This window comes from Mesitornis unicolor, unplaced genomic scaffold, assembly GCF_000695765.1.
Source record: "Mesitornis unicolor isolate BGI_N332 unplaced genomic scaffold, ASM69576v1 scaffold19473, whole genome shotgun sequence".
Lineage (NCBI taxonomy): Eukaryota > Metazoa > Chordata > Aves > Mesitornithiformes > Mesitornithidae > Mesitornis > Mesitornis unicolor.
Genome location: NW_010175558.1, coordinates 30521 through 52299, shown reverse-complemented (window position 1 = coordinate 52299; position 21779 = coordinate 30521). Strand labels below are relative to the sequence as shown.

Below are 21779 nucleotides of genomic sequence, written 5' to 3'. Positions count from 1 at the left end.
AGCAGGAAGGTAACAGTTTGGCTGACTGACTTGTTCAGCTCCAAACTTTCAAAACACATTTGCACCTAGCCCAAAAGGAGACAATGTTCTCCACCAAATGCAGAGACTCAAAAATTGGTCATCAAACACAACCCACCTACACAAGGAATTCCTGCAGTCCAACTACTCAGCTATTAAAAGCCACGTGATCTCCCTTTGCTTCCATTTCACAGTCTACATTAATCACAAGCACTTCATGTCACACGATTTTGTTAACCCGGAATGCCAGCAAAAGACTAGAGAACAATCTCTCTCTTCTTTCTGATTCAACGACAAAAAAAGGCTCAAATTTGGGAAGATCTGTCAGCATCCCTGGACTGATTGCTTGTGTGACCTCAAGGCAGGAAGGATTCAGCTCTCCACGTGGCAATCCTAGTCATGGTCTGGAGCACTATCTCGGACAGCTCTGCTCGTCCCAAACCAGCAGTGCAAAGAGGGAATTAACCATGGAGCACGGAGAAACAGGGGAGTAAGAGCTTCTCTGTTGCCACCATGCGGCTAGTGAGCTTTTCCCGTACGCACAGCAGGATGGTAATCCTGAGCATGGACTGCAAGCCTGCGGCACGCTCTCTCCCCACTGTGTTTCCCTGGGAGCAGTCAGTGTTCAGCGTCCCTCTGCCATCAGGTAAATGGGAAGATCTAACTGGTGCACAGTTAACTACCTGCCTGCTCCGCAGCTTCTGCACAGAAAGGCATTACAGGGATATGTACTACATATATAAAAATATAATGAATATTTGGGTTTGTCATCATTCCACAAGAAGTCTGTTGATATCCTAACTACAGTAAACCATAGATTGCATTCTGATTTTTTTCAGATTTCTTTCCCAAGGGATTATAAGAAGTAATCTTCCTGTTGTTACAAATGTTTTATTTTGAAAATAAAGCTTTCATGCATATTTTAGTTGATCTAAATACAGTAGATCTTGGGTTTTTAAATCACCAGATAATATGCAATTATCTCAAGCTAGATTCTGATTTTGAAACAAGCTCTAATTAGCTCCCCATGTTATGCTGCTATAATCCTTTCTTCAACTCCCATGAGTGTTACTATTGCTAAGCAGCATGAGGTTAGGAATGATGGATGATACCCAGAAAGGAAGACAAACAAAAGGGAAATTCAAAATCCCCTGAGATCACCCGCAGCTGTATCGGCAAATGAAGATTTCCACATTAGGTCATAAGACGACCCTTACAGAAACACATACCAAAAAGGCACGTCTTTTTCCCACTGAGTATTTGCAAGTCTTTAATGTAGTATATAGAGAGTATATGTCCTTCACAGAGGATAAATACAAAAGTGAATAAAAATTCAGCTTTCCTGGGAGTAACTACGAAATCAACAGCACCAAAAAAGAAACTTTACCTCAACAGGATATAGATGCTCAGTAAAGACACAAGACCCCAAAATAAAACAAACCAAAAAGAGCTATGCACTGTACAAGTATTTAGACAAATATCCAAGCACATAAACCTTCTTCTGGCACGTGGCTACTGTCCAAACCCAACCCAGCTCTGATCGTCGCTAATGCAACTAAAAAAGGGCCAAATTCATAATGAAAAAATGCTGATGCAGTTGGGTGACACTAATTCAACCTTTTTTTCCATGTGATTTGGTCCGTGCTTTTGACACATAAATCATTAAAAAGGCAGATTTACCCAAAGGCATTAGAGCATTTAGGTGGAAAGAAATACACAGAAAAAATGTTAGAAACGGCACAGTGATACTATTTTTGACCACCTAGGGTGCAGACACCATTTTTGTGTAAAACCCATTCACTGAAACTTGCAGAAAATCACCAAAGCCTTGATGAAAGGTCACAGGCAGAAAATGCAGATATGTATATCTGGTTGTAATTTTGGTTTAGACTTTGTTTTTTGAAAATGCATAAATACAGCAAGGAAAACATGAGCCTGGCATCTCTCTACTGTCTCAAAATACATACATATATATACACACACATAATGCTTATCCTTTCATCCTTACATAAAAGGGACTGATGAGTCCATCTGTCCACGTGTGACAATGGAAAACTACTGGACAAAAGAACAGATTTCATGAATGAGGCATTAATCAAAACCTTATGATCTAGAAGTGTAACTAACCAGGTCAGAAATCCAGAAAATCTTGCTAGCTTGACAGAATAGTGCCAAACGGTAATGAAAATACTCACAGCTAATAAAAGTTTGAGACGTTGCTATGCATGTTGACACTGCACACTGAAGACCTTCTTGGCAAAGCACTCAGGAGCCACTGAAAGTATTAGTTTAATTTCACTTCTCTCCCTGCATGCATTCAACAAGTTCTAAGCCAATTATATCACACAGAAAAGGCTCCAGACCTTTTCTTGTTTAAAATTGTTCTGATTAATTTCTGTTTTAAAATTACAAGTATGCAACCTTTTCTGCCTTGATTTTCCTGGGAAATGTCTCAGAAGACCAGAAAATTTGAGCTGGTTTTTGTTTTTTTTTCCCCCCTGCCCTGGAGTGGAGGAACTTTCACAAATGCATTAATTATTATTACTTTTTCCAAACTGTTTGCTGCGCTTTTAATTACAGAACTGCTGCTAATAAAAGAAATTCACCAAACCGCCCTTCCTCATTCAAATAACTTGGTTTCGCTCTTTGTTCTGCAGGGTGTCACAACCTTCTTCATTCCTTCATACAGCAAAAGGCACCAAGAAAAGAACGCCTCGCACAACAGTTTGATTTTTAATCATCGGAAAGGAGGAAGAAAAGGGCACGAGCCCATTTTCTCATTTGTAAGACTGCTTTAAGGAAAGAAGGAGAGCAATCATCAATAATATGATTTTATTAGCTGATAGGAACGTGTCGCCTCACAAAACATTAGCTCAAGGGCAGGAACTGACAAACCAGACTGAGAGTGTGGGAGGGGAACAAAATATCACGGCAGCAAACCTGAACTTCCTGAAGGAAACCACTTCCAGCTACCAGCGATCCTCCCGGGAATCCATAAGGTGGTCGGATTTTAATACCATGGGCTTGCCTTTCAATCTTTTATAATTACAGTTAGTCATAAATATGATGATTAGCAATGACAATGCAGCCTTTTCCCAGATCCTCTGATTTCAAATTCCTCTTTAAATGGCTACAACCAATTACTCATATTTTCCATGCTGTCTTAGGCGTTTATAACTGCAGAAGTTACTCTTGCACAGTATTGATGCTACAAAAAAGGAGTCAGTGGCACGCTTTCAATGAACACCAGTGTATAAAATGTGGCAGGAAATTTCCATGTTCACTAAATGCTTGGCTATAAGTAACAATAGCCCTATGATTGCAAATAATTTTTTCCCATTTCGGTTTTGTTTTCATAGCGTGTTTTTACCAGGGGCATTTTTTTTGCTTTTATCTATTTATTTTCAACTGTGAAAAATGTGGACTGAGCATCAGCACAGATTTTCTTCTAGTAAAGTCTTTTAGAATGCAAAATAGTTTCCCAGTAGAGAGAAAACGCAGTTTCGTTGGGATAGTCAGAATAGATCCAGCAAGCTCCAGAAAAAACAAAAAAGTGTTTCAGAATGGCAGAAAAGTGGAAGAAGAGCACAGCCCATCCTTCTCTGTATCCTGAAATGCAGTAATTCTCCAATACAGGGCACTGGCTGTAAGTGGAGAGCAGGGCACAAGCACATTTCTAGAGTACAGAACAGCACGAGTGGTTTACGTCAGTTAAGCATATCATTGGTAAGAAGTCTGTGTGGGTAGAGTTTGGTATCTAACAGCAGGAACACAGCTGTTCTGTTCCAGCCTCCTCCCTGTGCTGTGGCCATCTTAAAAAAACCTTTAGCAATTCACTTCTCTTTGACACTCATCTTTGCTGCATCTGCTTTTTTTGCAAATGGAAAAGGAGAGGGAGGAAAAAAGGTTGGCTCGGAATATTTAACGAAGCTTGAAAAGGAAAGGCGTAACATGGTCTTTTCCCCACCTTCACATTAACAAAGCAGATTTTGTGCAAATGAAAGTGAAAAAAAAATACACCAGTGAGTAAGGCAGCTGGAGTATGTAGATCACATTACAAACGAAAGGCTTGTTTTACAGCCACTGTCACATGTCAAGTTGATAAGCTGAACTATGGCAAAAAACCTCCACAGAACCAATGATCTCTAAGATCAGACAGTCTCTTTACCTAATATATGCAGATAAATATGTGTACTCCCTACATCTGCCATAGCAACAAGCAGAGAACGAGGAATTAACTGTGTTAATAAAAAAAACCTGAAGGGTCTCCTGTACGATACAACAAAACGCGAGAAACCTCTCGGCATCAAAGCAAAAGAAACATAACAAAAGCACAGAGAATTATTTCAGAGCAAATCATTGAAACCAGCTGATTACCTGAGCTTGCACATCCCTGCTGTAGGGAATCCTGTAATGATGTCACAGAGTGAAGGACTAGATAAGAGAGGAGAGGAAAATCAGGGAACAATAAAGGAGATGCCAAACCACAAACTAAACAGTAAGCAGGCTCAACAAATAGCAAACTGCTGACCTCGGCAAGGGCACGCTGCTCATTTGGGGCAGCAGCATTGTAAGGGTACCACCAAGGCCAAACTCTAGTCTGGCCTTTCTGTATCAAAAGGTATTAGGATAAGAGAGAGCCACAATAAGAGCGTAATTGCAACACAGTGTTTCCCCTTTAAAGCTTAGTTCTTCTAGCTCACCTCCTGAGAAAGCAATCGATACTCTCCTAGGAACAATAAAAATCCCCTATGCAACCCTAGAAAACAGCGCACAAGATTTTCCACAGCTCTTTGGGCGAAATTTTGTATCATATTCAAACTCATGTATCATATTCATGCCTAGATAATATCATACTAATTAGGAACTTGGTAATTGCTGCTTATCAATTACACATAAACAAGTGCTTTGTTCGCAAACGCTCGCAGCGCATTCCCCTAGGGACTGGCTGGGCTGCGAGGGTGGACGATGCCACTTCCAGTAATGCCTGGACTAGCACCGGGTGCAAGTCTCACTTACTGCAAATTTTTAAAAAAAGAGAAAAAAAAATTCTCCTCCTCCTCCTCAACTCAAACAACATAGTGGAATTTTAATTACCTTGTCCTTGTTGCTGCCCTTGTGCAGGCAGGACACACTGTCCCAGCTCACCATTCAACCAGAGCTGCATACGAATAAATGGTTCTCGGCCTTTTTGGGTCAATTTACTCCATGGCTTTGGCCTGGAGAGCATGTCACTGACACTTCCTTGGGACAGCCCCAATACCTGAAGTGAAGCAACCAAGAACGGCATGTTAACACATTTGATGTGAAAGGGGGAGTAATTTAAGTCACTTCGGTTTCCTTTACTGCGATATTGCTCAAATTGTTTTTGGATGGACAATTAATAAAACTGCAAAATGACGTGCAGGTAATTGATGGAAATGCTTTTCTCCTGCCATGGTTTCCTTGTGGAGCATGGGTTTTTTTCCTGCAGGAACGGAGCGGCAGCACAAACGGCAGAAGGATGGTGCGAGATTTGCATGCTTTTCATATTTTGTGTCAAACAGTTTCATCAGTTCTAACAGGGAAAACACAGAGTCCAGGTACACACAGGCAGATAAAACAGGAAATGATTGGCATGTATTTTGTTCTCAAACAAAAATAATTGGGACTTTTGAGACTAGGCCTATATTTGGTTGATTTTTTTTGGTATGAATTATAACGATGTGTGTTTTCACCTGTAGCAGCGGCTGCTCCATGTAAGTAAATATTTAAGAATACAGCCGACTGCAGTGAAGGGGGAATTTCAGACAGGCAGAATGCAAGTCCTTGCCTGAAATTCAGCACAGGTACAGGGGTTAAAAATCATACTTAATGAAAGCTGCCATGGGATCTTTAATGACCCCAGGAGGTCAGGCCTTTCATCTCACATCTTAGTGAAAACGTAATAGCGCAATGCCAGCTCCTATTATGCTACTATATTGATTCAATTCTTTATAGGAAGAAGAAACACCAGATGTCCACCACTTCTTATAGCCTGGGAGGTGTTTCTGGTGGCTGGGGACACACCCCAAATCCCACACGTTCAATGCTTAGGACCCACAACGTGAGAACTTCAGAAAGCCTTATCACGCATCGCATATCTGTAATCAAACACTGCTTAAAAATGTCTCGAAGCACACTAAGGTACCGAGCACCAGGTACAAGAAATGACTGAATTCTTCACTTAACACTAAGGAGAAGTAGGGGATTTTCTGTGTGTTTGTTTCAATACCCTTGTGCGCATTTCCAAACATTAAAAAAAAGGAAAAATGCTCTTGTGACCATAATCTTCACTTGTAACAAATTTAAGACTCTCCAGTCATGACAATGGTATTACTCAAATATTCCATGAATTCATTACATTAAGCATGAAATACTGAGTCTCAATAATGTTTGCTTCAGCTTTCAATGCTTCTAAACTCGGGGGCCCTATTTCTAATGACAAGTGGCTGAAGCCAATCTTTGTATAAAACCCTACGTAATTCACAGAATACAGGGAAACTAATACTTTTCTTTATGAGCTTGTTTTTAAAATAGTTAACATACGAAGCAAAAACATTTTTCCGTAAGACACGCGGCACATCCCCCTCCATTAAGCTGAGCTCCGTACCAAGGTAAGGAGCGCAGGGCACATTCACACTACGGGTGTAACAAGAGATAACCAGATCTTTACCTTTTCCCCAAAGATCCTTTGGCAGATGCCATTCTTTGCTAGCTTTTCTTTGACCTGCCGCGTTAGCTCTATCGTATCCACTTCCTGGTACATATAAATCTCATACTGCTCAGGTGTCAGTGGAGGAACCGAAGGTTTGGATGGCTTTGACAAAGACACGATAGGGGACGAAGGGAGGGGGCTATTTTGTGGTGTCTCACTGCGACTCGCCCCAGTCATGCTCAATTCAGAACTTTGCGAGTACGGAGATTCAGCGTTTGGCCACTCTTTCCAATACTCTGAAGAAGATGGTCCTTGGAGCTGGCTACGATCTGGCCTAGTCTGATTGCTGACCTTTTCTTTTCCACCACTGGCTTCCTCAACTTTTACATCTTCGGGAAGTGCTGTATTTCTTCTCTCATGCTGCACAGTATTCCACCAATGGTCCTTCCAAACACCACTGCGTCCCAACTCATTTTTAACATGCCTCAACATACCCTGGGCAGACTCACTTATTCCATGAAGCTCTAAAACAGGTGCCTCCTGAGGCTCCTTTTTGAGCCCAGAGAGGTTCTGCAATGCAGAGATACTGGAATCAGTGACAGATGAATGTTTCTTCAAGGATATGGCCAAAGGAGAATAGCTGGAAACCGAAGACATCGCAGGTGTAGATACTAGTTTGGGGGACAGGATAGAAATGTCAGCTTGAGATAAAGGTGGTGTTTTTAAGGCAGGTTCAAGGGCAGCCTGCTGTGCCTCCATTTCCCGTCGGGCTTGTTGCAGAATGGATCGAATAGCATCATCAGAATTGCCACTGCTAGATGCAGAAGGCGGCTGAGCCGGCTCAGCTATGAAAAACAACCAAAAGACTAAATGCAACAGAGGAATATGCTTTATATTCAACACGTGCTACTGCAAATACTTCCCTGTCAGGAAAAGGGTTGCAATACATTTCTGGATGGGAGAGAGGAGTTTTCACTAAGCAAAAATTCACACTTTTCAACAAAATAAAGTAAGATTTCCAAAGTTCTTCACTGGAAAATTTTTATAGTTGCCAAAGTGCTGGACATTTGCACGCACAGACTCAACTGCAGAAGTTGCATGTTTTCCACCATTGTAAAAATTTTCAAATAAATGCCTTTGAAAATCATGCCTTCACCTCTTCCTCCCCCACCCCAAGTGGTCAATAACATTTTACAGTTCTATTTACCAAGTTATTTAACCTTTCACTTCTGTCACCACAAAGGAATCGTAACACACACTCAAAACTGAACACAGCTGCATTCACCTGGACAGACTATTAATACCCTCTTGCAGTATAAATAAGGTGAATCCTTTTGACTCCAAAAATATAACACACAGATTACAACAAAGCAAGAACTTTAGTAAGAAACTTCATTATTTCATCTGACAAGCTAAATACGCTCCTGCTTCCTGTTTTCTTGTTCTACGGTCCAAACCACTGAAATAAACAGCTCTACAAAAATCAGGCTGATGCCTGGCTGGCACTCTCTGCCTTACCCAAAGCCCTAGAACGGAGCCAGGGCTGCTTTCAGAAGAGACACCACCTAAATGCAGTATTTCAGTGGTGAGCCAGGACTTGTGTGGCTGTGCTGCAGCAGTCAGGGATGAGCCGAGATTGGAACCTGGGTGCAGAATTATCTCTGCAGAGCCAGGAGGTTTTTGCAATGGCATCTGTTTCCATTTAAGTTAGTCTCCACTGAGGTCCCCATTGCTGGAAACCCAATTCCTCTGAAAGCTACACTACAAAAAAGTAGTAGTAGGAAAGGGAAGCACTGGACAGTAACAGGGAATCCATAAGCTGCAAGAAGTGGCCTCAAAGTGAACTAAGATTTGAAATATGCTGTGTATTATTCTGGTAATATTATGCCTCATCTGAATTTGCCTCCCTGCGTTTCTTCCTGTCACATGCTACAAAATACATAGAAAGCTAAGAAATGGGGAAAAAAGGCAGTGGGACCATCTCTTCTATCTATTGGTTTTATAGGGCGTTTTGAAGCTGAATTAATACTTGAAATGAAGTCTGAGGTTCTCGGACAAAACATGCTACTGAACAACATGCTCGCAGTTTCCTGCACATGGCCCGCATTCTTCTCTGTGTAATCATTACTTGTATAAAGTCATATTGTTTAAATCATATATTAATTAGTCCTTTATATTTTGCCATGAGATTAGCTTAGTTTCCATTTAAAAGACAACTATCCAAAACTCAGTATTAACTTCAATAAATGAAACAGACGTATCACACAGTACTCTCTGCTTCAGCATTAGCTCTTCAGCAGCACCGGAAACTCCTTCAAAGTTAGGAAGGCTATGGAGCAGACAGCATACAATGAGATATTAAGCTTATCTTGGGCTAAGATGTTAAACTAATGATGTTTTTGGAAAAGGAAATGCTTTTTGGATTTGCCAGTTCATTAACTGAATACATTTTTTAACCAAAAATAAGTCATGTAATAGTTAGAACTGAGTTTGCCTACATTGTAATTTCAGTACGTGATGTCCACAGTACGATGGCACCACATGACTGGTAATTGCTGGCTAGATCGTGACCTTCAGCAAACCCATTCAGTTCCTGGGGACTGAGTTAGAAGAGAAGAGAAAGCAGGAGCCATTCCCTGGAAGGACCTTGTAGGTTTTTCCTGCAGTGACTGCCTGCAGGTCTGGAGCAGCATCAAGAAGGCAGAGCTCTGCACTTGGGAAATAGGTGTTTCGAAATCTCACAGCATCGCTCTCCTGGGAGTGAGGCAGAGCACAGCAGAGTGGGAAAGCGCTGAGCAGAGACCTCCCCCAAGCTGTGATACGTGTAACCTTAACTTGAGCTGCCTTATAGACAGAAACAACTCCACTAAATAAATAAATTAAAAAAGCAGCTCTTCAAACCTACCTTCAAGGTTTTAAGAATATAATTAACTGACCAGAAAGCTCATGGTAATTGTTTTAATTAAATTCTGAAATAAAAGGAGCAAGAGACAAAATGAGACTGTACCTGTTTTCTGTACTTGCAGCTCCCTTTTGGCTTGTTCGAGAATGGATTTGATGGCTTCATCAGAGCCAGTCTCTGTGGTTCGGATTCTTGTGGTTATATTACCTGAAGAGGAAAACAAAACTAATGACACCAGGAAAGCTTTTATTTGTTTGATTGTTTTTTTAACACAAAGACAGACAGCATATATTGATTTATCACCAGCATGACCTGAGACAGTTCACATAGGAACTTTACCAACATTCACAACACCAAGAACATACTTAATGTAACAAAAGAAAAATATCTTCATTGCGCAAAGGCCTGCCCACTACCTGCACTGGAACGATGAGAACACTGACATCACCACAGGAAGAACTAGGTGATCGTATCGACCTTTTCCAGGATAACATACGTAAATCTATTTTTTGCCTTTTCTTTCATTTAGAGGGGGAGAAGAAACAGAAGGGAAAAGAACCAGAGGGGAAAGGACGAAAGGTAAAAACGTAAGACCAGGAATCACCTTAAAAACTGCCTCAGCTGCTAGGCTAAGTAAGATGAGTATACATTCAGACCAAAACAGAATTTAAAAGTAACTAGATAAAAACCATTTTTAACTTTGGAGAGGTTAATACATTAGGAGAAACAGTCGATTAAACACAGATACCATCTGAAGTACTCTCCAGCTAAGAACTATTACTTGGTTGTTTGGTTTTGTTTTGGCTTTTTTAACTACTAAGGCAAAGAAGAGGAGGGAAAATGATGTCCGGGAATGCTATTCCACTTAACTGCATTTTTCATTATGAGATTATCATTTGAAAGCGAGCTAGATGATTTCTGACTGGAGTCAAAATAACTACAGAGTTTTAAGGTATCTGTTTTTGGTTTCTTTCTTCTTCCTCCTGTCTTGCTAAAAGAAAAATTCTGTGATTAATCTATAATGAAGAAAAATGTTTGTACTTCCTGTTCAGTGATAATTTATCGATCTGATGTTCATTTATCTTATTATCTTTTTCATACACCATGTTGCACTAATTTAACAGCGTATTAAAGTGTATTTGTCAACATAGGCCCCATGAGAAGAAAGAAGTAAATCTAGAGCAGAAGCAGTAAGCGATTGATGTTGGATTATATCTAACTGTGCAACTTTCTCCCTCCAAGATCACAAAAATAGCAAAGAGAGCATTTCAACAGATCTGATGATTTTATAAAGCCACTTCTACCACTTATCTCTTTTTATCTGCATAAGCAGTGAGGTTGGGAGTGGAAAAAGTATCCAAACAGTGTTACGTATGTTAGTACAGCAGCAGCAGAATTAGAAAAAGCAAAGTGTTCGTCTAACCCATGGTTTGTTTTATACTTACTGTCTGTTTTTCTATCAGATTCCAGGCCAGAATCAAACTGCACAGTTTTAAGGAAACACACAGCTAAAGCACACTTCACTTCCTAGGTATTGACTGCAAAGAAAAACACCTGCCTGTGACGTACCTTCAGACCCATTTCTTCGTTTCGGTACTTCCTGAAATAGTCTGTTCAGGTTCTGGCCTGGATTCTCTGTTGAAAAACAAGTTTGGTAAGAACAAAACAATCAGGGGATGGTTGCTCTGACATCACGGGCTGTGTGACATGAGAGGCTCGCAGCCTGGCTCTGCAGGCAAGGGTTTGAGCTGTCCTCGCCCCCTCGAGCCTTGGTCTGAGCGCTGGAGGAGCTGGCTACTTTGGGAGAAGCAAGGCTGGCTGATTTGTTAATAAAGATTACAGCTACGTTCGGAAAGGAGATTAGACAGATATAAATAAATGTCTAGAGATACCAAAAATGAAGAGGTTAAAGATGGGCAGATAATCCCCTCAAGTACAATCATCAAAAGGAAGAACAGATTATAAATCTAACAATGTGTGCTTTCAATTAAACAAAATCTAGGAAAATCCTGCCTGTCCTTTCCAATATTTCTTGACTGTAAACAACTTACTTTTCAGTTTCTCTAAATGTAAATCTCAGTCTTTGCTTAAGATGAGTCACAGTGAAATGCATGCTATTTCTTAAAATCACTGCCTTAAATATGCAAAGCTGCTTTATATTAGGATTGCTATTTAATTACTCATCTCATGCATCACCTGTGATATTTTGTCAAAACATTTTGGGGAAAAAAGTTACACAAGACACAATGAAACTCTGGTCTTGATAAATGAACCCAATAAAAATTTTCAAGCTTTCCTGAGGGCTGATACCTTTAGTAGCTGCTGACCCTTTTCATTCTGTATTTAGCTCTGACACAGAGCTATGGGGAAGTGAGGGATATAAGTGTCCCTGCTGCTTGCTCCTGCTGACAAACACAAGTCAGCAGCTAAAAAAAGCAGAAGCAAAGATACTAACCTGCTAGAGTGCTGAAAAGCAGAGTTAGAAAGCTGTACTTTCTGGACCTGACATCTGATCTGGGTGAAAACAGCAGCAAAGCACAAATGGCCCCATACAGGGAAGCTTCTGATTTTTGACATTTGTCACTACCAGGAAAATAGGGCAAGACCCTTGGCCTGCAAGCGCTTACCTCTTTGTCTACCCTGGATGCTGCGAAGAGCCAAGATGTTCTGCTCATCCGAGAGGAACTGCTTCATCTTATGAAATGGCTCCTTGCCTCTCACAGTCAGTTTATTCCATGGCTTTGGCCGGGCTAGTATCTCACTGACAGACCCTTGCGATAGTCCCAACACATAATGTCCAAATATCCGCTGTCCAATATTGTGCTTGATCAATTGCTCTTTCACCTGACGTGCAATTTCTGCCGTGTCTATCTCCTCGCCTTCGGAGATGCTCCCAGCACTTTCTGACTGGCTGGGAGACGGGGCCATGCCATTTACATCCGGACTTTGTTGTAATGGACTTTGGGAAGATATGGAGTTTGTGCTGTAAGGACCTGTTGAAAAAATCATGCTTGTGCTTCCTGCTTCCTGCATTGCCTTGGAGTAGAAGGACTGCATTAGCTGTCGCTGGAGGAGAGAGTTTAGTGCAAATTTTCCTGTGGAGGCCAGGGGTAAGCTGGGGCTCGCCAGGGATGAGCTGAAAAAGTCTTGACTTAAACCCGTTGGTGAGAACTGGTGTGTACCATTAGTATTGGAAGCCTGCTCCCCCGCGTTGCGGAGCAACTGAGAAGGAGGGGAGGCCGGCAAGGTTGCAGGACGCTGACTCTCAGGCTGGTCTTTCCCTTTTCTCCTGGCTGACCCTACAAGGAAGGTCAAACATAATGCATTATGGGGGATCAAAGAGGGAAAAACCAAGATAAAAATATGCAAAGTTTGCCCCACAAAGGGAAAAAGTGCAGATTTACAAGGGCCAATGAAGTGGTGGTGGGATTTTTGTTTTTTGTTTTGTTTTTTTTTAGTTAGTTTTCTTTTTTCTTCTTTTTCCATAATTGAAATTTTAATAAGCCAAACAAGGCCCCCAAAACAAACAACATGCATTTCATGTTTGCACCTTTCTTGTATGTTGCAGCCTGGAGAATTCCCCCTTACAAACATTTAAACTAGAACAATTACATGAAGTGCAGTTATACATTTAAAATAAATCCAGTTACAGACAGCAAGTCTCTTTGTTGTCTCTCATTCAAGACATTACTCATTGGACCCGACTGAGCCCAAATGCAGCAAACATTTACATTTTGGAACAAACCAATTTGAATAAAAGAATCACCATTAGGTGGATGCACCAAGATCACCCAGTTAAACTCATAAAACGCTTCAGAATTCAGTAATCCCAGGGCCAGTGGCAACTTTTAACTTTCTTCCAGCTGCAAAAACCATAGGCACTCAAGTATCTGGAAACTCCATGACTTGCCATTTAAAAAATGTGCACACAAGATGTAAAAAGCTCACATTAGGAAAGCTAAACGGCAAACACACTTCGCTAAAAAGAAAGTTTTTTGTTTTTCCAAGCTGACCTGCTGGTAGTTAATCTTAGCGTATCAGACAGGAAGATTATTGTGTTCCACATGCAAACACTTTGCATAACATTGTGTGGGGGGAAGAGACTTCTGGTGCCACGGATGAATTTGTTCCCAAAACAGAAGACAGCCTCAAACGCTACCACTTGGTACATCTCGTAATGCCTCTCTTTCCTAACCTTTAAAGACTGTCTGAGGTCTCCAAGTTTTACTTGATTATCCAGCCTATTAAACTGCAGAAATCAAACATTATTCAGTGTTTCTGTTGCCTTTTAATCTTTCCGCCATGCATTAGCTCAGACATTCATCTCTCACTCAGCCCGCCCTCCCTTTACGAGACAGCAAACAAACCAGAATAGCTGAAAATCGCGTCAACCTACCACTCAGGTCACTATTTGTGATACGCAGCGTGGCGTTCTCGGACTGCAAGGAGCGGTTCTTCTCCAGCAGCAGCACCTCCAGTGGTTTAGATGCATCCTAAAGAAAACCAAAGTGGGAGGTTTGTTTCTAAAGGCATTAAGAGTCTCACTCAGGCACTAAAAAGGATTTCAGAAGAAGAAAACAAGTGCTCATCCCTGCTATGAACGCAGCAAGGGAATTCACCATGCGTATACTTGCAGGAATTGCTCAGTGCTCCTACGTGAGCCATAGAAGAGATTCGCTGTTTAATTCTCATTGTAAATCATTCATCAATTCTGCATTATTTTGAAACGTGTAATGGAACATTTTCTTAATCTTACTTATTTAAAAATGGTACTGGCAAGCCTGCAGTTTAAAAGCTGTAGGCTTCTTTTAATCTGATAAAAACAGGAGTTAAGATTATATTATTTCTTCTAGGTCAACTGACCCAAGTCAAGCATTCCCTTGAAATACTGCTTTTCAGCATAAACAGTTTGTTCAAAAATAGAATCAGTCACAGAAACCTGCCATTTACCTTCCACTACCCATCTAACCCTTGATCATCAAAAAAACTGAATACTGAAAATTAATCCTAGTATACTGATACTCAGTTCAGATTTCAGAAACAGGAATTTAATTCATAACCTTTAAATTTATGTAAGATTCATTTGCTGGGATAGCAGACCTTTCTCCTGCTTTCTCAGTACTCAAAGGTTTGTTTTCTTTTCTGAATGTTATTTTCAAGGCTAACAAAGACTTAAAAATGCTAAAATCCTTGCTCAGCATACTGCCAGTACAAGAAACATGCAAATCTCAGCGTTGCTTTACACCGACTTTAAAAGACTCAACTTCACAACATTATGGCTATCCACTTCAGCACAGCTGAAATGTCATTCTTTGTCCTTGACCACTTAAAAGAAATTAAGAGGCAAAAAATATTCAGTTCAGCTTTTTACATAAGAAACCATCAGGAAAACAATGACCAACACATACGTCTCAACATCAACGGGACATTCCCCATGCCAACACCAACGAATTGCAAGACAAGATTTTTGTTTATTAACCGAACTGCTGAAGTAATTAAGAAAACAAAAGTAGGTTCAGTACCTGCGCACCAGAGCTTTCAGATGGTGCAAACTCCATGGATTTCAATATACTGTGGAAGGCAGAAGAACAAATTATTTGCTATTCCTTCTTTTCATAACAACTGCACTAATGAGCATTAACATTATCATTTCCTATTCTCCAGCAACACTACAAGTGATAACAACTTTCCTTGCAGTAACACAGCCTCTTAATGAATATAGAATAACTATTCAAAGTAGTTATTGGCTAAGGAAATTTTCTCGAGCGTCATCTAAATCATTCCATATGCAATCCCACCAGGCCAGTTTAAAGTGTAAATTTAAAGGTTAATAAGGATATAACATTTTAAGCTGTCAGAAACGATATAAATTTATCGGTGAAGCTTGAAGGGAATGAAAAAGTTGTAGCAAAGCAACAAAACAGGGGAATCGCCACCGCAGTTACAGTACTTTATATAATATACACCAGCTCACATATCAAGGAAAATATGCACAAATAATCTTCCCGACCAAGACACTACAGGCTCAAAGGCAGTTTTTCATTTTAATAACCTCCTAGTTCTATGGCAAAGGGAAGACACAATGGCACAATATTTCTTAAGAACTATGAAAGATCCAAATATTTGTAAGTACATTAAGAGAAGAATCTGATAGTCTCATTGTCAATATTTTATATAAATACCGAGTGGTCAAAGGACGTCTCCTTTTGAAGTTTTTCAGTTAGTTCTACTGTCTGGCAAATGAGAATCTTACAGGAATACAAACTTATTACTCTGCTTTGTCTTATAAATGTTTTTAAATAGGCCTGCTGCAGGCAGGATGTTAAGTTCCTCAGACTGAAGCAATAAATGATTTCAGCTTCTCATTGTACGAAGATGACATTCATTTGTTGAAGAAAAAGACATGAACAGATACAGATAGTGTTTACACAGCATTTTTCATGTACAAAGCACCAGGAACTTTGTGAGGCAGGGAGAATATGTTTAACCGTGTATTAAATGCGGAAACTGAGTCAAAAAAAATCAGAAGGCCAGTACTAACATGTGAGGACTAGTTTTGGATGCCACCACCAGTCAGCCAGGCACCCATCACTCATTAACTGCCACAGACCATGTGGCATCCAGCTCCTCTATAAATCTGTCCGTGCATTAATCCAGAATTAGATGTCCATCAAATGACATTCTGGACTACAGTGGTCTCAGTGACTCATTCAAGATCACTCAAAGTCATAGCAAATCCAAGAAAAAAAAAGTAATGTTGAGACAGAAAGTTCATGTATTTTGCATCTGTGCATGCTCACTGCATACAGTGTTAATTCTAACAGGCATTCCTACAAATAAAATAATTAATAAAATAACAAAATTCTGGCCATCAGTTCCATCATATGGCACCACTGGACAGCACCTTTTGTCAACAGAAATCGCTGCAGGGTACAGCCATTGTCCAATACACAAGCACATAAAGTAATGCCGTTAAGATTCTGCATTACGTGGGCACAACAGCTCACCCACATGCAAAAGTGCCTCTTTTTTCCTATTAATGGAGTTGTGCCAGTCAAGGAGAGAGGTTGTGCATTAATGGCTCGAGTTCTTAAGGATTATACTGACATTTCACAGGCATGTTTACTCAGGTTGCTAATCACGGCTGAAAGCAAGGGTTTGTTGGGACACCTCTTCAGAGGCACAGCTCTGTCTACCAGGACTCCAAGGTACTGGGGGAGATAAATAACCAGAGACTCATGTAGCGAAAAGCCCCGTCACTGGTAGGAAGCTGTATTCATTCTCCCATGGATGCTGCAGGGGATGGCCTCTGAATGGGCAGCAAGTAGTAATGTTGGTCAAATCATGACCAACCTCATGATGGTCAAATAAGGAGACCCATGTGAATTTAAAAAAAACACCAATTTGTAACAGTGAACTAGCACGTGGCAAACTTCCCATGGCAAATCACAGGTGTTTCTCCCACTTCAGATCGGCAGAACCCTTGTGACGCAGGACTCCCAGTAATCCCTACTTACCACGCCTTGGTTTGCCATGCAGAGCAGTCCTGGCGCATAGCGACCGGGTTCCTTCTGGATGCAACTAAACCAAAAGAAGCTGCCTGCTCTCGCAGGAGTGTGTGTGATGTGCTCTGACCACTACCGCGCTGCCTGCAGAACCAGACTGAAACCAGTCGGAAGCGCAAAGTAAGTCTGAACGTTTTTTACTGTGTATATTGGGTTCTCAGCACCAAAAGTGTGGCTTTAAAGCCCTGGTGCTGCCGTGCCCTTCACCTGCACAGGCTGCTCTGCCATTTCTGTTCCAAGCAGCCGCTGCCAGCTGGGACCTTCAGAACGGATCCTGAACCTTGCAGCAGCTGTACTTTGCAGTGAGTTTGGAGCAGGCATAGATATTCAAGCCGCGGCTGGAAACTTACTGACCTCTGCCCACTTAAAGTAAATTCTTTGCTACCTGAAATAGCCTTCTGGCTATTTCACAGGTAATTTCCTATACATTTTAGAACCCAAAACATACTAAAAACCAGATTGATGGCATCTCCAATTGTCCTTGGAGGAATATTCTCTACAGCAGGTTCATTTTTTCAAAAATGTAGAAGTAAAACATGTCAAAAATGATTCTCCAAATGTGTCACAAAAGAGATATTTTCCTTGGTAATATGAGGAAGCAAAATGTTTCCCCTTTGGATTCCAGGACTATTTTTGCCCCTGAGATCTGACTCAATCTGCTGCTCCAGATCAGTTACCTGCTTTCTAAAGGAACGACTGTGTGACTTGAAGCTGCACATCTAAGATGACTTGAAAGATCTTATCCTAAAGCAAAGTGTGCATTTGGACAGCTCGACTGTCTGTTTGTATGATCCCAACTGCAAAAGCAGGAGGGTTAGCACTGTTGTATTAACTTGAGAGGGAACTGAAAGGACACAGAGAGCTCTCAGATCTCAAAAATAGGTTTTAAAGCCATTTGGCACAAAAGCCAATACAGAAAGCAAGGAATTCTCCCATCTCAGATCTTGATGTGGCCCCAGTTAAATTCCTCCAAGGTTAGAAGTTGGCTGATACTGAGATCCCTCAGCCTAGAATGTCTCTAACATCCTTGGGAAGATCAAGGAAAACACATCAGTGCCAAAACAACTGAGAAGTTTATTCTCTTTCTTCCTTACTGACAAGATATATTTTTTTCTCTGTGCATATGTGCATTATGAGCAGTTCATTTTTGTCAGTGTTTCAGGGCACACCGGCAGGCATAGTAGGATTCAGTATGAGGGATACCAGATTTACAGCAACAGACTTTTCATAGCTTCGCTTCAGATCAGACTGTCACTCTCAGGTGACATACACTGAGATTTTGGCAAATCTTTTGGACCAGATGGGAGCGGAGAGGGTGGTGTGAATGAGCAGCTGGGATGATGCAGCACTGCAATCCCTGCACTACCCAGCAGGATGGTGTACGGACCTCAGCCCGCCTACAAGCTAGCTGGCTGTCCCTCCAAAGTCACCTGCCCAGATACAAAAGTGTTACCCACAAATCAGGGGATATAAAGGCTGTAACAGCTAGGAAAAAGAGATTTAATTTATTGGCACCCAACAAGGGGCACTTCCAGCAGAGTCTCCCATCTATTTCACTGCAGGCTCATCTTGAAATAACAGGAACAGGCAGAAGCACCATATGAACACTCCTGTGTCATGGCTTCTCCTGAACCTCTTCTCTTCCTTCCCATTCTTGCCCTCATGGAAGCCAATGTTGTAAAAAAGCTTTTAAAAAGGCATTATGGCCAGGAATACAGGGATCTAAATGAGTTATATATCTAAAGTAAAGGCATTAAACCACGTAGGATTTAAAATGTATTTGCCGTTTCAGTACATTTACATTTTAGTAACTCATACAGGAAATTGGAAGGTTGTGGCTTAATTCCCATTCACTACTTTACATATGAGGGCATAAACCAGCTGAAACCTGAAGCTACAATTCCTTAACTCGGGAGAGAACATGGATATATTCACCTGTATCGCTAAAACCATGAAGCTTTTTTGAGCCCTGTTAATATTAGGGTATAATGACCACAGAAACGGGCAACTCCATTCACTTGACTGAAACGATATCCCCACATCGGGGTGCGCTGCAGCTGGCAGGGAACCAGAACCGCAGCCAGCGTGGCTTGAATAAACAGCACCAGAGGCTGGGCAGCCGTCGGGCTTGCAAAACCAAACCTGCTTTCCATATTCTCCAGGGACGTGTAAGCAAAAGCACATGACTACCGGCCTCATCTGAAATACCTCATTAAACAAGGTAACATTTTTTCACTCATCTTAAAATACACACAGAAATGCCAGAATGATGAAAGAAGAGATGAAGTTTCTTGCAGTTATTTAAACCTTGACACTAAACATATTTCCAGTCAAAAAACTTCTCTTCTGAACCTGACAGCTTATCTTGTTATAGTTTAAAATGAGGCTCTTTCAAGTCTCTTAAAAAACTCCCTTGAAATAGGAAAAAGCTGTTTGTGGCTTTAGTTTAAAACCACAATATATTAGCAAAAATATACAGTGAAAAAAGTACAGCATTAAAACGGTAAGTGCTGAACACTGGCTGGCAAAAGCACAGAAAAGGTATTATGGCCAAAGGCCCTGCATTAAATCCTTGGTCCACATTAGATTCAGTTATTGGCTGGGGATTTTTAAAGACAGGCCCACCTAAAATACCACAGATTTTCAAACCTTTTACTCTTGGTGGATGACATTTATGTCTTTTCTTCATGGACACTTGTATTATTTGCTATTGCAATACTCTGCTGCAACAAAAAGGAGCACTCTCAGATACAGCAGTTGCACTGGTTCTCCATGCAAGTTCTGCCAATATTCCAGATTTCCTCGTCTTTGTGGTTTTGACTGAATTCTTTACTGTTCCAAGAACACAGATTTGTGGCCTCATTTAACAAGCATTGTTAAGCTAGAGTTTGTGAAAAAATTATGTAAGCATTTAACACTTACTTTAATTCTTTCTTAACCTCTTCATAATCAGCCTGTCCTTTCAGTTTTTCTTCCAGTTGCTTTAAAAGAAAGAATATGCATTTAATTATTTAATATTTTTTCCTGCAGGCTTTCAACATCACCTTTAAATTATTCCATATATACTGCAGCGCACAAGTGAGGGTTAATGACTCATACCTAATTTACATATATTAGAAAACAAACTATAACCAATTCAACGTAAACACAATTATACCTCACTCTTCCCTTGTCTACAGAGTGCCAAGCATTACAGAATTCAGCAGGTCCCAATCTGGCTGTTTGTAATGCCGCTGTCATGCGTTCAGTGAAGTGATTGGGGAAGAAGGTATTAAAAATGGAGCAGCTGGAATTTTTACGAAACTGATAAATGGAGTAAACAAGCAGGATGCTTTGGCACATACTGTATTCTTAATACAACAGTTCCTGATAACCTTATCTGCATGAAATAAAAGACTGAAGAAGCTGTTGTTGACTGGAACGCCTTAGGCTCGTAAGATTTCTACAATGCCTCATGCCCAAATAAAACAGCTGTACCAAGTCACTTTACAAGCATTACTTATTGCAATAACTAATAAGATTACACACCAGAGATGGAGCATTGAGACCAACTCAGCAGGTCTTTTTGCTCAGGTCTGGCTGACCTGGGGCAGTCTCAATGGCTTCTCTTTGGTGAGAAGATGTCACAAATGTTGAAACAAACCTCCTAACACAACCCATAATGCAATGCCACACATTTGGACCTTACCCAAGAGCTCCCAACAACAGTGCTCATCACTACGGGATAAATGCTTCAGGAGGCCTAAAACATAGTGATACATAATTGATGCTGTTACGTTGCTTGCACAAGCCACACTAATTTCCCACTAATAATTTCTTTGCTTAGTGCAGGCACACCTCCTCTAAGCACAGAAAGAACAAAACTTGCTGGCTTGCAACTTCCATGGGTAAGTTCAGGCTAGCTCTGCTTCACTTCACTTTTGGTGTTAAAATTGGCACAGAATCCCAAAGGTCACTGGAAACAGAAATAACACAAGGACATATCACCCTCAAAGACAGAGCATCTACTTTGAAAAGGAAAGGAATATAAGACATGAAAAAGAAAAATAGGGCTTTATGTCCAGGAGAGGCTGCCTTCAGTGGAGAAGAGAATTCAAGATCTCACACCCACTCCCAGGCTGCTTGGTGAAGGCAGGAGGAAGGCAGGAAAGGGCTACTGTGAACTTGGGTAATTTTAGCAAACTTGTTTAAAACACAGCCCCATGAAGTTCTGCACCAGCACAGTTATGGGTGCGTGAACAGCAGGGCCTGGACAATTAGAAGTGGGAACCTCTTAACCATTCTGTCTCCCCCAGTGAGCTGCTGTGTAGGTATCACCCATCTCAAAGCCATCTCATGGGTGCAAGCAGCAAACCTAACCACTACATAACACAGCACCCACAGATCAGTGAGTCCATCATCTGAGCCATCTGAATGATTTAACTGAGGCCTCTTCAGATGACAGCAGCAGCACGATGGGTATTTGTTGCTCTTCCCGCTGTTTTGCTATCCTTTAAAGGATTTCCTGTCACACCCTTTCCAGCTTACATATTGCCGATAATTCTGCCTTGGCATTAGTATGTATTAAAAAGTGGAAACAAAGTGGACATCCATGTTAACAGTATATAGCTCTCTTAAA

General features: G+C 41.0%; 1 protein-coding gene across 1 annotated transcript in view; it reads right to left on the bottom strand.

The window, feature by feature from the left end:
* Positions 1-21779, bottom strand: part of CUX1 (cut-like homeobox 1) — a gene marked incomplete at its 5' end in the record, with an annotated part of 67952 nt that overhangs the window by 29391 nt on the left and 16782 nt on the right. Inside the window, 9 exons of the mRNA XM_010181440.1 lie at positions 4396-4452; positions 5116-5281; positions 6713-7539; positions 9702-9803; positions 11166-11231; positions 12224-12895; positions 13993-14089; positions 15119-15167; positions 20084-20142. Of these exons, the coding sequence (XP_010179742.1) occupies positions 4396-4452; positions 5116-5281; positions 6713-7539; positions 9702-9803; positions 11166-11231; positions 12224-12895; positions 13993-14089; positions 15119-15167; positions 20084-20142 (2095 nt within the window). The remainder of the gene's footprint in view (positions 1-4395; positions 4453-5115; positions 5282-6712; positions 7540-9701; positions 9804-11165; positions 11232-12223; positions 12896-13992; positions 14090-15118; positions 15168-20083; positions 20143-21779) is intronic.